Source organism: Callospermophilus lateralis, chromosome 1 (assembly GCF_048772815.1).
Source record: "Callospermophilus lateralis isolate mCalLat2 chromosome 1, mCalLat2.hap1, whole genome shotgun sequence".
NCBI lineage: Eukaryota > Metazoa > Chordata > Mammalia > Rodentia > Sciuridae > Callospermophilus > Callospermophilus lateralis.
The window spans coordinates 158,363,853-158,379,728 of record NC_135305.1 but is presented as its reverse complement, the minus strand read 5'-3'; the positions used below and the strand labels follow the sequence as shown (position 1 = coordinate 158,379,728).

Genomic DNA, 15,876 nt, shown 5'->3' with positions numbered 1-15,876 from the left:
TCTTAGCTGATGATCTCATTTTTTTTTCCCTGAGACATGAGAAGCAACCAGAAGTGAGTTTCTTCATCATCCCCCACCAAATCTACTAGCCCCTCTGCATTTGTGCACCCCATAATGATGGTCTGGTTACTGACAGACTACATATACAACACTGGTCCCTTAAGATTATATGATTGGTTGCAGCCATCTGAGTTTGGTAAATATATTACATTACCACAAAATCAGCTAACAAGGCATTTCTCAGAACATGTCTTCACTGCTGGCTATATATGACTGTACTCTTCTGTTCCTTCAGTCCCCAACTCTTCCTGGCCAAACCTCCACATATTTACTGGATTTCACCCCTTCTTATCTACTTAAGGGCTTGATCCTGCAAAAGTCCTGTTTACAAACCATTAATCTTTATCTCTCTACTAACTCAACACTCTAACAACAACAAAAAAGTCACTGAAATCCTCCTGTTACTCCCCTAATTCTCTACTCTCTTTGAAAGAAAATGACTATAGAGATCCTGTTCTACAGGGTTCTCTTGGATATAGTCCAAACAGACCCTCAACCTCAGCACTCCAGTGTTCTTAAAAAGGTCATGACTTATCTGTTCACAGTGAGATACATGCTGTAATCCCAGAAATTTAGGAGGCTAAGATAGGAGAATTATAAATTCAAGGCAAGCCTCAGCAACTTAATGAGATCCTATTTCAAAAATAATATTTTAAATAATAAAGCCTGCTGAGCATGGTAGTACATGCTTGTAATCCCCATTACTTGGGAGGATGAGGCAGGGGGATTGAAAGTTCCAGGCCAGGTGGGCATGGTAGCACACGCCTTTAATCCCAGTGGCTTGGAAGGCTGAAGGAGGAGGACCACAGGTTCAAAGTCAGCCTTAGCAACTTAGCAAGACTATAAGCAACTTAGTGAGAACATGTCTTAAAATAAAAATGAATAAATAAAAAGGGATGGGGATGTGGCTCAGTAGTTAAGCGCCCTTTGGTTCAATCCCTGGTATATCCTCCCCCGGCCCCCCCACCAAAAAGTTCCAGGCCAATCTGGGTAACTCAGTGAGACCTTGTCTTAAAAAATAAAATAAAGTAATACAGGTTCTTAAAATCGTAGAACAGTAGAACACTGTCATACTGAATCACAGGTACTGCTGACCAAGCTAAAAAGGAAACAGGCAATAAATAAACAAGCCACCAATACTTACTTTGTGCAGTAGAATTGTAGCATTTCCCCTGATAAACATAACGGATTTTTCTTTCAATTCCATAACAACATGTCTTGAATTAATTAATGTGGTTTCACCAAGTAACTTTTAAAAAAGAACAAAAGAATCTTTAAGTCCACTTCTATGAATCATTCTAAAAACTTACCTCAGATAATAAAGAACACTGAAAATTTATGTTTTATGCAAAAAACTTAGCTTTTAATTTATAGTGATAGAAAACTGGAGCTAGGGTGGGGAGACTGACTTGGAAGAGGAAAAAGGAACTTTTAAAAATATTCTTGGAGGGCTGGGGATGTGGCTCAAGCGATAGCGCACTCCCCTGGCGTGCATGCGGCCCGGACTCGATCCTCAGCACCACATACAAACAAAGATGTTGGGTCTGCCGAAAATTAAAAAATAAATAATAAAAAATTCTCTCTCTCTTTAAAAAAAAAAAAAATCTTGGACTGGGATTTTGGCTCAGTGGCAGAGCGCTTGCTTATCATGTGTGAGGCCCTGAGTTTGATCCTTAGCACCACATAAAAATAAATAAATAAACTAAAGGGTATTGTGTCTATCTACAACTTAAAAAAAAAAAAATACTTAAAAAAAATTTTTGTATCTTGCTGGATGCAGTAGCACAAGCCTGTAATCCCAGCGACTCAGGGAGCTGAGGCAGGAGACTTGCAAGTTTGAGACTAGCCTCAGTAACTTAGCAAGGACCTAAGCAAGTTAGCAAGATTCTGTCTCAAAAAAAAAAAAAAAAAAAAAAAAGTGCAGATATAGCTCAGTGGTAAAGGTCCTATCCTCAGTACCAAAAAACCAAAAATAAACAAAAAAACCTCTATATTTTGATTGTGGTATTGGTGATAAGAGGGATACAATGGTTAACACATTTAAAACATGAGCATTTTAATTTTGAAAGATATACCTCAATAGAGTCAATTTAAAAAAGAAAGAATCGGCAATTAATGTGAATCAACAGAGTAGTGGAAACAGAGACAACTTCCTCTGAGACTTATTTTCATAAGCAAGTTATCAACAGGTGGTTTTCTTATAGAATCTCTTCTATAATGCTGTTAGGAAATAATTATAATTGGGTAAAAAAAAAAAAAAAAAAAAACAAATGGCAGAAGGATACTGCACTAAACTTGGATGTGAAGAACTATCCACCCAACCAAAAACTGTAGGGAACTTATTTCAACTCCCTGAGTTTGAGTTTCCACATTTCCAAAATGGAGACTCTGGGAGTTGTCGTCCAGAGTGAGGATGGATATGTGTGCCAAAGACTGGGCACAGAGGTGCACGCCTATAATCTCAGCAACTTGGAGGCTGAGGTAGGAAGATCACAAATTCAAGGCCAACCTGGGCAACTCAGTGAGGCCCTCAGCAACTTTATAGAGATGCTGTCTCAAAATAAATAAATAAATAAATAAAAATAAAAAAAGACTGTGGATGTAGCTCAGTGATAAAGTACCCTTGGTTCAATATCCACTATCCATGCCCCCCCCAAAAAAAAGTGCAGGGGCTGGGGTTGTGGCTCAGTGGTAGAGCACTTGCCTAGCCCGTGGGAGGCCCTGGGTTCGATCCTCAGCACCACATAAAAATAAATGTGCAAAACCTTGAATTGTGCCTAAATTCAATAGATGTTTAACAAATTAACAAATGTCCCTTAAATTTTACACGATTAATTTTTTTGCTACAGGATCAAACAGGAAAATGTGAACTCCAAATTCTTTTGTTTGGCAATGCTTTTGTATCTCTATTTACCCAAAGTCAAAGTATTTATTCTAGAAACTACACCTTCTCACTCACACTGGCATTCATGAAGTTGGACACAGAGTGCTGGAGGCAAGTACCAAAGGAACCAACTACGAATCTCAGCGCCAGCTCCCACTGGCTAGATTCCTGGAGGTTCTGAAGCAGGGTAGAGATGGAACGTATAACAGGAAAGATAAGGTTGTCTCCTGCAAAGTGAAAAAAAGAGTTTTAATATTAACATGTTTTAAACAGAGAAAGATCATATAAAGAGAAATTGCTTTCAGGAATACTCCACTTTTAAAATTTTTTTTATTTTTATTTTTAGTTGTAGATAGACACCATACCTTTATTTTATTTATTTATTTTTATGTGGTGCTGAGGATCCAACCCAGTGCCTCACACATGCTAGGCAAGTGCTCTACCACTGAGCTACAACCACAGCCCAGCCTACTTCGTCAATGCAGGTTAACGGTCATGGAATTCATTCTCAGAGTTAGTTAATGACAGAGGTAACAGGAGGCTGGATTTAAACAAAAAATAACTAACTTCATTAAATAATGAGATATTTTAATTATAATTTGACTATTTAAAAAAATCACCTGTGGATAAAAACTGTTTCTCTATATGGAAGATTAAAATTTAAGAAGATTCATAAGTGTTAATATTATCAGCCAAATCACATAAGCTACTGATCTTCTGGAAAATTAATAATAAAATACTAAATAATTACAAAAAGGAAAAATTCAGATTAATGTTCAGATTTTTAAGGAATTTCTGTATTTGTATATTTATAAAATTATACTATAATGTGATATACTTCTGATATTAAATACCTTCCCTAATGGAGCAGTATGGCATACTTATAGAATCCAAGGGATATCTTCTGCTTTCTACAAAAGAAAACAAAAAATTAATACCACTAAATAAAATAACACTCTTATAAAGCAGATACTCATATTTATTTATTTATATGGTACTGGGAATTGAATCCAGGGCATTTCACTGCTGAGCTACATCTCTAATCCTTTTATTTTATTTTGAGACAGGATCTTGCTAAGTTGCCAAGGCCAACCTTAACTTGAGATCCTTCTGCCTCAGCTCCCAGGTCACTGGGATTATGGATGGGTGTGCACCACCATGGCTATCTGAGATATTTAAATATTGTGCTATTATCAAACATTCTAAAGCAAACTGTTGCTTTAAAAAACAAAACAACATGAACTACACAAACAGAAAAACACACAGATAATTGTACAACTTGAAAAATATCCACAAACTGAATATAGCAGAACAAGATTAAGATATAGTACATGATCAGCACTCAGAATCCCCCACATGCCCAATATAGTTATACCTACCCATAAGGGTCACCACTTCCCTGACTTCTAACACCATGGCTTAGTTTTAGCCTGTTCTTTTACTTCATGTGAATTCAATCTTACAGTATACATTCTTTTATATCTGGCTATTTTTCTCAACATTATGCCTGTAAGACTCATGTACATTACTGTATATAGTTCTAATTTCAAACCTCTAGTTTAAATTTGTATGAAGCAGAAATACATAGAAAATAACACTGCAAGTGAAATTTACCAGCAAGAGGCACAAGTGATGAAATCAACTCATAAATAACTGGTAGCACCATCTGTGACTCCAGAACAATTCCATCTTCATTGAAGAAGTCACTGTAAGACCACTCTTCATATGGATCCTTATGAGTTCCAAAGGAAGCCTAAATACCAAACCATAAGAAAAGACAGAACTATGTATGCTGCAAAACATATTTATCATAACCAACTAGCATGCAGAATCAGATGTCTTACAGCCAAGCAGTGTTGATGGATAAATATAACTGTGTACACTGGCCCTCTATATACACAGTTCCAGAGCTATGGATTCAACCAACTTTAGAGCAAAATATTCAGAAAAATAAAATTGTGTCTGTGCTGAACATGTACAGACTTTTTTTTTTTTTTTTGGTTTTTACCCCCTAAGCAAAATAGCAGAACAAACACTCTTTGTTTCTTCTGGGCTATGGCATATAAAAATTTCATTTTAAATTATACATCTAACAGAAGAATAATATCTAGAGAGGCCTCATTTGAGGTCCAATGTTTCAAAAAATAGTGTAAAACACCAATAAATGGCTGGAAAAGAGAAGGGGCTTCACACCTATAAGTAGGTTTTCAGTGTATAATAAGAAAATGTAAGAGATAGACGCAGTATTTTTGTAAACTATGCAAGTCAAATGATACAAAGTGGTACATATGGGTTGGCAGGGGTTTAAGGGAAAAAAATTTTAAAGTGATTTACTTTCATTAGGATTCCACAGTCATCCATGTGGCACTGTCTAGAAAGCTCCACGGCTATTAATGTGTATTTACATAGCTCTAAAGCATCTAGTAAAAAATCTGAAAAAGAATAGAGAAAAATCATAAGACTCCCATTTTATATCTTTAAAACAACCATTTTATAATCACCACTCAGAATTCTAAGGTTTCCATACAGCTATAACTACTCTAAATGCAGGATGAGTTAGTATGAGTTTTTTCCTTAAGCCAAGTACTGTCAATAGTCAGAAATGACATTGTTAATATTTTGAAGTATTTTAAAACTATAATTCCGAAAAGAGAATCAATCATAGTTGTCACTTTGGAAGGAAGAACTACGATGTCTTGCCTAGTTACTGGAATGCCCAAACATACAGAGAAGGCATTTAGTAGACAAGTATGCAAGGAACCAGAGAGTACAGTACTATTATCGGTGTTGTCACCTGGACTGCAGATGGTGGCAGCTTGGCATGCTAGATTGTGTATCTCAGAAGGGAGATTCAGTCCTACAGGTGCTCTCATTGGGATGTCATTAGCCAACATCTGACAAAGCTTCTGACACGTCAGGAACAGAAGCCTCCCTGTGTCGGCATTGCAGTGATGCTTAAACAGGTCTCTGGAGGAGAGGAAGTGTGGACGGTTAGAACACTCATATCACAAGCAAATGCATCAGCCTTTCTTGCATTAGCATATAAGCTGTTACTGACACATAAATGTCTTTAAAATGTTTTCATGGCATATAGTGAACCTCATTTTTCAAATTATTTTAAAAACCATTAAATGTCAAAGGGCACAACACCTAAATTCAATGGTTATGTTATATAACTTGCCAGTATTTGTTACGTTTCTTCTATGCTACTATATTCTGGCACAGAGGCCACAAATGGCTCTCAGGGTAAGAAACCAAAAGTTGCTTTTGAAAAATAAGGTGTCACTGGTCCTGCACTTGTTACTTTTAGACAAGTGGGGAAGTCAGGGGTCCAGAAGTCACCTGCATTTGTTCAGCGCTGTCCTGACATTCCCATCTTTCAGGGCTCGCAAAGCCAGTTCTGCCTCCAGCTCTTGTGGGGACACCTGTAAGGCCAATGCCTGTCCATGAAGCTTTGATTTGGTGCTCAGGCCCGTCCCCTCAGCAGCAATGGGCTCTCCGGTGCCCCTGGGTTTGTGCCTGGCCTGAACAACTTCATGAGCTTTAATGCACTGTTCACGGAGATTTGCTACCACGGCACTGTTGCTATAATCTTCAAACGAAAGAAAGACCTCAAAGTTCTTCTGCAGAAAAAAGCAAGACAAAGTTCCAAGTCTGCTTAGTCTATCCTGTGTTCAGAATCATGATTATGTTTCAAACCTCTCCCTTGGAGACTACTCCCTTGTAAATTAAGAATTCTAGGGCTGGGGATGTGGCTCAAGCGGTAGCGCACTCGCCTGGCATGCGTGCGGCCCAGGTTCGATCCTCAACACCACATACAAACAAAGATGTTGTGTCCGCCGAAAACTAAAAAATAAATATTAAAAAAAAAATTCTCTCTCTCCCTCTCTCACTCTCTCTTTAAAAAGAAAAAAAAAAAGAATTCTAAGTCTTTACATTTCAAGTTAAAAAAGTAACTATCATATAAAGCTTGGAAAATAGGACAACATCACTATATCCTGGGGTTTCTGTTTTAGCAGTGCTGAATTTTGAGCCAGATAATTCTGTGTTGTAGGGAGCCCTGAACAGAAAGAGGGAGGGTTTAAGTGTTAAGTTTGGACAAGTCTTCGCTATAGGTTTGAAGAAATCAGGTTTGCCCTTTTCCATGACTTCTGGTTGGCTACAAACTCCAGACTAAGGATTTAGTTACCTGACTTAGTAAAAATCCCACTGAAAGTTGCAAAGAGGTAGTAAGGGCAAATTATACCCTCTGTTTTGATGCCATACTTCAGAGCAAAACTAGGGTTTCCTAGTCTGCAATGCTTTAGGATGAATAACATTTTGTTGCACAAGGTTAAGGAACTGTCCTATGTGCAATACAGGAATATTTAGTGGCATTCCTGGCCTCTACCCACTACATGCCAGTAGCACTTCCCCGCAATCATGATGGCTGAAAAATCACTCCAACTTGCCAAATGTTCTACAGAACACAAAACTGTTCCCCCCACATTGATAATAGCTTAACTTAATCAACACTGAACATTTTCTTTCACTAGCATTTTATGGCTATATTGCATAATTTCATTTATTACCTTTTCCAAATAACACTGAGTATTTTTTAACTTTCCCTGCCATTACCCTGTCTTTATACATATAATAATTATTCTTATTTTTGAACTCATGGTTTCAATATATTGCCCACACTGGCCTTGAATTCCTGGGCTCAAGTGATTCTCCTGTCACAGCCTCCTTTATAGATGGAACTACAGGTAGGTACCAAATGCCTGGCTGTAAATATTTTCTTTTTTTAAAAAAATATTTATTTTTTAGTTGTAGATGGACATAATACCTTTATTTTATTTATTTATATGTGGTGCTAAGGTTCGAACCCAGGGCCTCCTACCTGCTAGGTGAGTGTTTTGCCACTGAGCCACAACCCCAGCTCCTGTAAATATTTTCAAATGGATGCCTCCTCCAAAAAAATACTAGTGATCTTTCCCTGAAAAGGATGAACCATGAGGAAATAGTTGTACTCAGAAATCAATATGAGAGCTAACTACTGATATTTACTGTAGATATGTTGTTGAAAACTCTATTCGTTATATATCACAGTACCACCTGGATTAGGAATCAGAAATTTCTATGCTTGGAGAGCCATTGAAAACTTCTGGAAGGATACCTGAGAAGCTGGTTGCTGTGGCTACAAGAGCTGGAGGGTCAGAGAGGAAAGAGACTTATTTTTACAGTGCTTGTATACTTGTTTATATATATATATGTATATATATATATATATATATATATATGTATATATATATATACATATATATATATATATGTATATATATATATACACACACACACATATATATATGTATATATATATATATATATATATACACACACATATATATATATATTTATTTATTTATTTGTTTTTATTTTTTTTTTGGAGGGTGGTCAAAGAATTCATTCTTTATTGCTTACAATCTGAAGTGGAGAGTTAATTTAAATAAGCTTATGTCTTTTTTTTGTTGTGGTAAAATGAACATAATATGAAATTTACCACTTTAACCATTTTTCCTCTTAAAAAGTCTTTTAATCATGTACTGCGTGAATATATAAGTAAACAAAATGTAAATGACCGGTTTCTCTCCTTCTAATGTGCACCTTCTCTGGAAGCAATGTGGCTTCTGCATATCATCAACAGGCATTGGGAGTTTTATGGGATATGTATTTTTTTGAATATTTAAAACTCTAATTTTAACTGCTGAATGCTAGTGAGATAGTATGAAACAGAATAACAGTTTCATAACAGAAGTCATAATAATAACTGCACAATAACAGAAGTAAGGGTGCTGAGTCAGTCAGCATGAGGAGCCATGAAAGGCAGCAGGGAATGAGTGTTAATCTGATGCAAGGTACTTGTGTTTTGCTAGGCTGGGAATGGGACCTAGGGCATCACAAAAGCTAGATAGATGCCCCAGCACTGATCTTAGAATTGTTAAGCGTCTGAGTACTCCTCTGAAGAATGAGGAAAACAGCCACCTCCTCAGCCGATGTGCATATCACAGATACACAATAAATGTTCTATCAACAATAGCAGGATAAATACATATGACACATACCTCTAACTTTCAAATTTAAGAAGAACATAGAGAAGTTAACTTATGTTTACTACCCAGAAGCCTTTCACAAAGACAGCAATCAACACAGTAAGTCTCAAGCTTTTGGATCACAGGACTCCTTCATTATGCTCTTGGTTGGATAATTCCACTTGTGTATAGTGAAAATTGGCAAATTTGTAGAGACAGAAAGTAGATCAAAGAGAGTGGGGGAATTGCAATTTAATGGCCACAGTTTCTGTGTGGAGTGATAAAAAGTAGACACATGTGAAGGTTACACAACACTGTGAACAAAATTAATGCTGAGCTACATACAGAAAAATAGGTAAAATGGACAATTTCATATGTATTTTACTAAAATTTAAAAGATTTAATAATGCAATAGGCCCAAAATCATGAATTATGCACTTTAAGTGGATGAAGTATGGTACATAAATTATATCTCAAAAAGTTGGTTAGCCAGGCACAGGGGGTGTACGCCTATAATCCCAGCAGCACAGGAGGCAGAAGGATCACGAGTTCAAAGCCAGCCTCAGCAACTGCAAGGCCCTAAGCAACTCAGCAAGACCCTGTCTCTAAATAAAACATAAAAAGGACTGGGGATATGGCTTGGTGGTTAAGTGTCCTTGAGTTCAATCCCTGGTGCCAAAAAAAAAAAAAAAAAAAAATGGCGAGAGAGAGAAAAGTAGTATATGAAGTATCTGACGGCTAGGACAGCACATTTTAAGCAGGCACTATTTTGAATGCACTCATTGGTTGGGTAACACCATTCGGGGTAGTGCAACATGTGTACCTGTAGGCTGGCCACCATTTGAAATTGTTTCAAGATTTCTTCACATTCATCCTTCTTCTGCACATTGTCTGTAATTAAATTTTTAAAAGTTATAGCAGACACATACAAATTCCCATATACAATGGTTTGAATGTGTACTCAGAATTTCAGGAGTCTGTTAACAGTATTAGAGGGGGCCTTTGTGAAGTGTCCAAGACCTCTGTCCTCATGAATGGATCACTGTTCATAGATTCATGGAGCAGCTCTGTGATAAAAGCAATCTCTCTTCAGCCTCTAATTTGCTCAGTCTTACCATCTGACGCTCTCTGTCATAGCATAATGCAACAAGAGGGCTCTGATAAGATGTGAGCAGACACCAGCAACATGCTCTTGGACTCCAGAACCTCCAAAATCAAGAGCTAAGTAAGCTCCTAATCTTTATAAATTACCCAACCTCAGGAGTTTTGTTACAGTAATAGAAAGCAGACTATAATTGGCTTTGGTTCTCTTCTAAGTATATAGCATTTTTTTCAGATGCTGATATAATACAATTTAAGTGCAAAAAGAGATCTAATTTGAAATAAGAAATCTAATTACTCTTTCTGGAGGTAAAAAAGGGAAATTTAAGGATTAAAAGAAAAATGGTCATTGTTCTGAAATAAATTATAGCTTTTCCCCCCAAGAGTCCCCCCACCCCCGCTTTTTTTTGTAGTTGTAGATGGAAAGCATGCCTTATTTTGTTACTTTTTTTTTTTTTAATGTGGTGCTAAGAATCAAACCCAGTGCTTCACACATGCTAGGCAAGTGGTCTGCCACTGAGCTACAGTCCCAGTCCCCCAAGAGAGTTCTTTTCTTAATTGTTTTAAGTTTAGGATTAAGTAGGGTTTGTTAGCCTGATCATAACCAACTAGATGTGAGAAAAATGAGCAATAAGTAAAAGGTACCAAAGAAATCCAGCCTAGCACTGAATACTTTCTGAAGCATACAAATAAACACATGGGTTTTAAATGCTTCTGTTCTTCCACTATTGATTAAAAAAAATAATGAGAGAAAGATTTATAATGATAAAAATGAGAAAGCTCATAAAGACAATAAGAAAGGAAATCTGAGGGTATGATGAGAAGTGTCATTGTGCCGCATCAAAACAAAACCAATACGAGGGAACAGAGGCAGATCCTACCTTTCTGAATGTCATGAAGTATTTTAAGAATATCCACTAATGTCTGTGCCACAGACATTCTCCAGGCCTTGTCCTAAAAAGAAAGATGCAAAATCAAATCTGTTTCCTTTTCTAACCACTTTGGTAGTACATATGCAAACAAACACATAAAACCATGGAATCGCGAGCTGGGGTGTACCTCAGTGGTGGAGCATTGCCTAGCATTCAAGAGGCCCTGTGTTCTGTACCCACAGTACTACAGAAAGGGAGGAAGGAAAAGTCCAGATGGTGGTATCAGACTTGTGTTGAGTTGTGTTGTGTTGTGTTGAGGCTCTGCCACTTTGTAAAAATCTCAGAAAAGTCACCTATCTTAAACACCTAGTTTATTAACGTAACCTCTAAAGAGTTAACAATAGGGCCCAGTTCACAATGAAGTGGATTCTCTATTTACAATACTGAATCTAATGCCTACTGCTAATAATAGCATAATGAAGATCAGGTGTTAAAAAAACAAAACTCACTTCCCTAAGGTAAAAAATAATTGAATGGATGGCTGAGAGAAGCTGGCAGGCACCTACCCTTCAGGGTCTGAAAAATCAAACTACCCTGGATAAATTAGGTATTTAATTCCTCATCTCTAAGGAAGTGAACTGGCTCTTTTGACATCATTTCTAAGCCTCAATTATTTAAGATTATTTAGACTTACATTGATCTGCAGATAACATTATTGTTTGACAGTAATCATACCTTCACTGCACAAAATATTGTTTACATATCAAAGTATTGTGAAAAACTCTTCCTCTACAACAACTGCTTCAGTGAATCCTTCTAATTTGCAGATCCTGGATTATTCATTGTGGGCCAAATTATTTGCTCAAAGTAGGTGTATCTGGTTTTCTCCTATAAACCAAATTTACACAGGAACTTTTACCAGAGGCCACACTAGCAATGAAAAGGGAAGACCTTCCTGTTTGTGAGTCTACCTTTTGTATCCCCTTCAGATCCATAACCACGGGGTTCACTTCTACTTTGTTAAGTGAAAACCTCACCTCTTTAGAATCATCTGGCTCTTCTTGTAATGCCAGTCGTGCCCAGATGATGACTCTTTCTGCAGTTTTCTCAGCTTGGGCAGGAGGCAGAGACCGCAACAGGAGGAGACAGTCTTCACCCTATGAACAGTGTTAGAAGGGAAGAAAAACATCTGCTCCCTGCAAAGAGCAGCTCGGATTTACCTCTTTCTTTTCTATTTAAAAATGAAAATAAAGGGAAAAAGAAGGAAAACCTGATTTCACTTACCTAGCATGCATGAGGACCTGGATTTGATGCCAAACATCAAAGAAAAAAAAAAAAGTATTCTGAAAAGTAGATTATTATTGAGCATTTTAAAAAGTCTGAAAATTGCTAGGCACAGTACCGCACATCTATAATCCAAGCTACTCAGGAGACTGAGGCAGAAGGGTCAAAAATTTGAGGCCAGTTTTAGCAACCTAGTGAGACCCTGCCTCAAAATAAAAAATAAAAAGCGCTGGAGAGATAGTTCAATGGTAGAGCACCCCTGGGTTCAATTCCCAGTACTGAAAAACAAAAAATCTGAAAATTCTGCCTTGGATGACAGCAAACCATAAAGTAAAATTCAAATTCAATCCTAGGTACTGAAGACTATCATACTTCTTAATAATGCCTATGATTGGGGCTGGGGTTATATCTCAGCAACAGAGCACTTGCCTCACATGTGTGAGGCACTGGGTTCGATCCTCAGCACTACATAAAAATAAATAAAGTAAAAATATTGTGTCCATCTTTTCTTTTTTCCTAAATATTTTTTAGTTGTAGATGGACACAAGATCTTTATTTTATTTGTTTATTTTTATGTGGTGCAGGGGATCAAACCCAGTGCCTCATGCATGCTAGGCAAGCGCTCTACCACTGAGCCACAGCCCCATCCCTTATGTCCATCTTCAGGAGAGGAAAAAAAAAAAAAAAAAAAAAAGACTGCCTATGATTATAGAATTACATGAAAATAAAGACACTTAAAAATATAAAAGAGAAGATGGGCAAAGTGGCCACCTATAATCTCGCAACTCAGGAGGCTGAAGCAGGAGACCACAAGTTTAAGGTTAGTTTCAGCAACTGAGAGAGGCCCTAAGTAACTTTCCAAGACCCTAGCTTAAAATAAAAATTAAAAAAAAAAATTTTTTTTAAAAGAAGGGCCAGAGGGCTTCCAAAGTATGAGGGCCTGGTTCAATACCCAGCACTCAAAAAATCAAAATATATAGAAAAAGAAAAGCCATGCCTTATTCTGAAATTGAAGGGTTCTACGATATCTAAAAAAACATGCATCTAAGTTTTATTAACCATCAGAGTATAAACATCCATTAGCTAATCACAAAATACTTTTAAAGAACTCACACATTAAAAAAGAAGCCATTCAAACAATCCTATGTTTTCATGTTATTACAACTTTATTTTGTGAAAATTAGTTCAGATAGTTTCTATTTTTAAGGATTTTGTTAACAAAGAAGTCCTATGAAATGACTATATAAAACTTTCATACCTGTTCTCTATCAATCAGGTCAATAATCCTTAGACTGTAGATTTCATCATCAGAAATCCTATATGCTTCAGCCACCTTTAAAGCATCTTCTAAGGAAGATGGGACATCCTGCTTGAGAATGTATCTGACTACCCTCTGAAACAGAGATAATAAAAACAGAGATAATATAAGATCTCTCGTAGAGAATACAGGAATCACCTACTTACGAGGGCAAAGTAGCCATAAAATTAAAATAATATACCAAAACCTCAACACTCTCTCTCTCTAATATTTTTAGTTGTAGATGAACACGACACCTTTTTTTTTTTTAGAGAGAGAGAGAGAGAGGAGAGAGAGAATTTTAATATTTATTTTTTTTAGTTTTTGGCAGACACAACATCTTTGTTTGCATGTGGTGCTGAGGATCGAACCTGGACCGCACGCATGCCAGGCGAGTGCGCCACCGCTTGAGCCACAACCCCAGCCCTGAACACGACACCTTTATTTATTTATATGTGGTGCTAAGGATCGAATCTAGTACCTCAGGCAAGCGTTCTACTGAGCTACAACTCCAGTCCACAAAACTTCAACTCTTGATGACTAAAAAACTAAACTCCTATATGAAACATTAAAATACAATTTATACTCTGAATTTTGACTGTCTTTTTAATTTACTATCATTGTCCTTAAAACTCTAAACTAAATACTCTTATACCTATAGAGAAATGTAAAGGAGAATCTAACTATGTTAACCTCTTAGAATATAAAATCTTCATGAAATTTCCCATATTGCTCTAGAAACAGGAAAATAAGGGGAAAAATGGTCTTTAACTAGCACACTCACCATTATTTCATTGTTTAAGAGATTCACCTCTCTTATCCCATAGCCTCGTAAAAGTTTCTTCATTTCCATTAGTTTGTAACTTTCCTGTAGTAACTTGACTCTAAAAATAAATGTACTGGTATTAACATGAATTATGCTTTTTATGAAATACTTTGGGGCCCAGTAAATAAAAACCATAAATGAATGTCAAATCACGATGGGAGGTTTATTCAGGGTACAACACACACTGTCTGCTGGGCTGTCCTTACTTGGGATGGTCCATTTCCAGGTGTTGCTTCACCAGCTGCTCCACAGCTGCACTCCAGGGAACCACTGCCGCATACATTATCTTAAGCACAGCATCAAATATAAGCTACAGCAAGAACACATGTGGACAATGACAAGCCCTCAGAGGTACGCTGCATGTAAATTAATGGCACTGCATGCATCAACCAGAATATTTCACCTTCTGTGAGAGCACATATTTCTTCCCATTTACACACATAAAGAGCAACCTTATTATTTAGAAAAAATTCAGAAAACTATTTTATCTGTGGAAAGTTATGCCTTTCTGCTGCCTCTGCAGTTTGTTTAAAAATAATGTCTGTGATTTTATTCATACTGTATTTTGGATGGTAACAGTATTGCAAAGTCAAAATAAAGGCAAAGTATTACTTATAGTCACAGAAACCCTGAAAACAGTTACAGTCAATTATCCATGGCAATTCTCCTGAGTGGTGGAAATGAGAAAATTTTAATTTTTATTTTTCATAATTAAAATAGAATTATGAGTGATTTTTATGTTCTTAAATTCTTTTTTCCTACTAAACAAATATCATTTTTTCATAATAAACAAACACCACTTTTATGATCCAAAAAAAGCCTTGAGAAATCCAGTGGCCACTGTTTACTTACATCTGTGTCTGACAAACATCCTATCACTGCCATGGCCTTTGCTTCCCATGCTGTGTCAAAAAGCGAGGTGGACTTTGAGCTACATCTTTTCAGTAAATCCTAGGAAGGGATAAACATGCATGTTTATCAAAAATTAAAAACTCTCAGCTGGGTGCAGGGGTGTGGGGCTTTAATCCCAGCTACTCAGAATGCTGAGGCAGGAGGAATGCAAGTTTGGGCCAGCTTGGGCAACTTAGCGAGGCCCTATATTAAAATTAAAAATGGATGGGGATGTAGTTCTGGGGTAAAGCACTCCTAGGTTCAATCTCTAGTACCAATAAATAAAAATAAACAAATAAATAAATTAATTAAAGCTATCACTTAAAAAAAGAGTATACAAAGATAGATAAAAGGCCTTTATGGACGCATAAAAGGAAAAAGAAACCCAAAATTCTAATTAGCCACAAATGTGGAACAATGGTAAAATATTACAAAATTATCAAAACTTTAGCTGTCAGTGGTATATAACAAAAAATTTAAAAAACATTCTTTTATAAATTAGAATTATTGGTGCATGGTAACTGAAGAAAATAATGGGTTTCTGTGTGACAGAAAAAAACATCCTTTTTGGGGAGGGAGTGGTGGTGGCT

General features: G+C 36.7%; 1 protein-coding gene across 1 annotated transcript in view; it reads right to left on the bottom strand.

Annotated features, from left to right (window-relative positions):
- Positions 1–15,876, bottom strand: part of Kntc1 (kinetochore associated 1) — a 77,307-nt gene that overhangs the window by 27,449 nt on the left and 33,982 nt on the right. Inside the window, exons 26-39 of the mRNA XM_076855583.2 lie at positions 15,248–15,346; positions 14,602–14,705; positions 14,354–14,453; positions 13,531–13,665; positions 12,026–12,145; positions 10,998–11,070; positions 9,839–9,906; positions 6,287–6,567; positions 5,739–5,911; positions 5,279–5,376; positions 4,559–4,697; positions 3,799–3,855; positions 3,008–3,171; positions 1,205–1,309 (exon numbers count right to left, since the gene is read on the bottom strand). Coding sequence (XP_076711698.2) covers positions 1,205–1,309; positions 3,008–3,171; positions 3,799–3,855; positions 4,559–4,697; positions 5,279–5,376; positions 5,739–5,911; positions 6,287–6,567; positions 9,839–9,906; positions 10,998–11,070; positions 12,026–12,145; positions 13,531–13,665; positions 14,354–14,453; positions 14,602–14,705; positions 15,248–15,346 — 1,716 coding nt within the window. The remainder of the gene's footprint in view (positions 1–1,204; positions 1,310–3,007; positions 3,172–3,798; positions 3,856–4,558; positions 4,698–5,278; positions 5,377–5,738; positions 5,912–6,286; positions 6,568–9,838; positions 9,907–10,997; positions 11,071–12,025; positions 12,146–13,530; positions 13,666–14,353; positions 14,454–14,601; positions 14,706–15,247; positions 15,347–15,876) is intronic.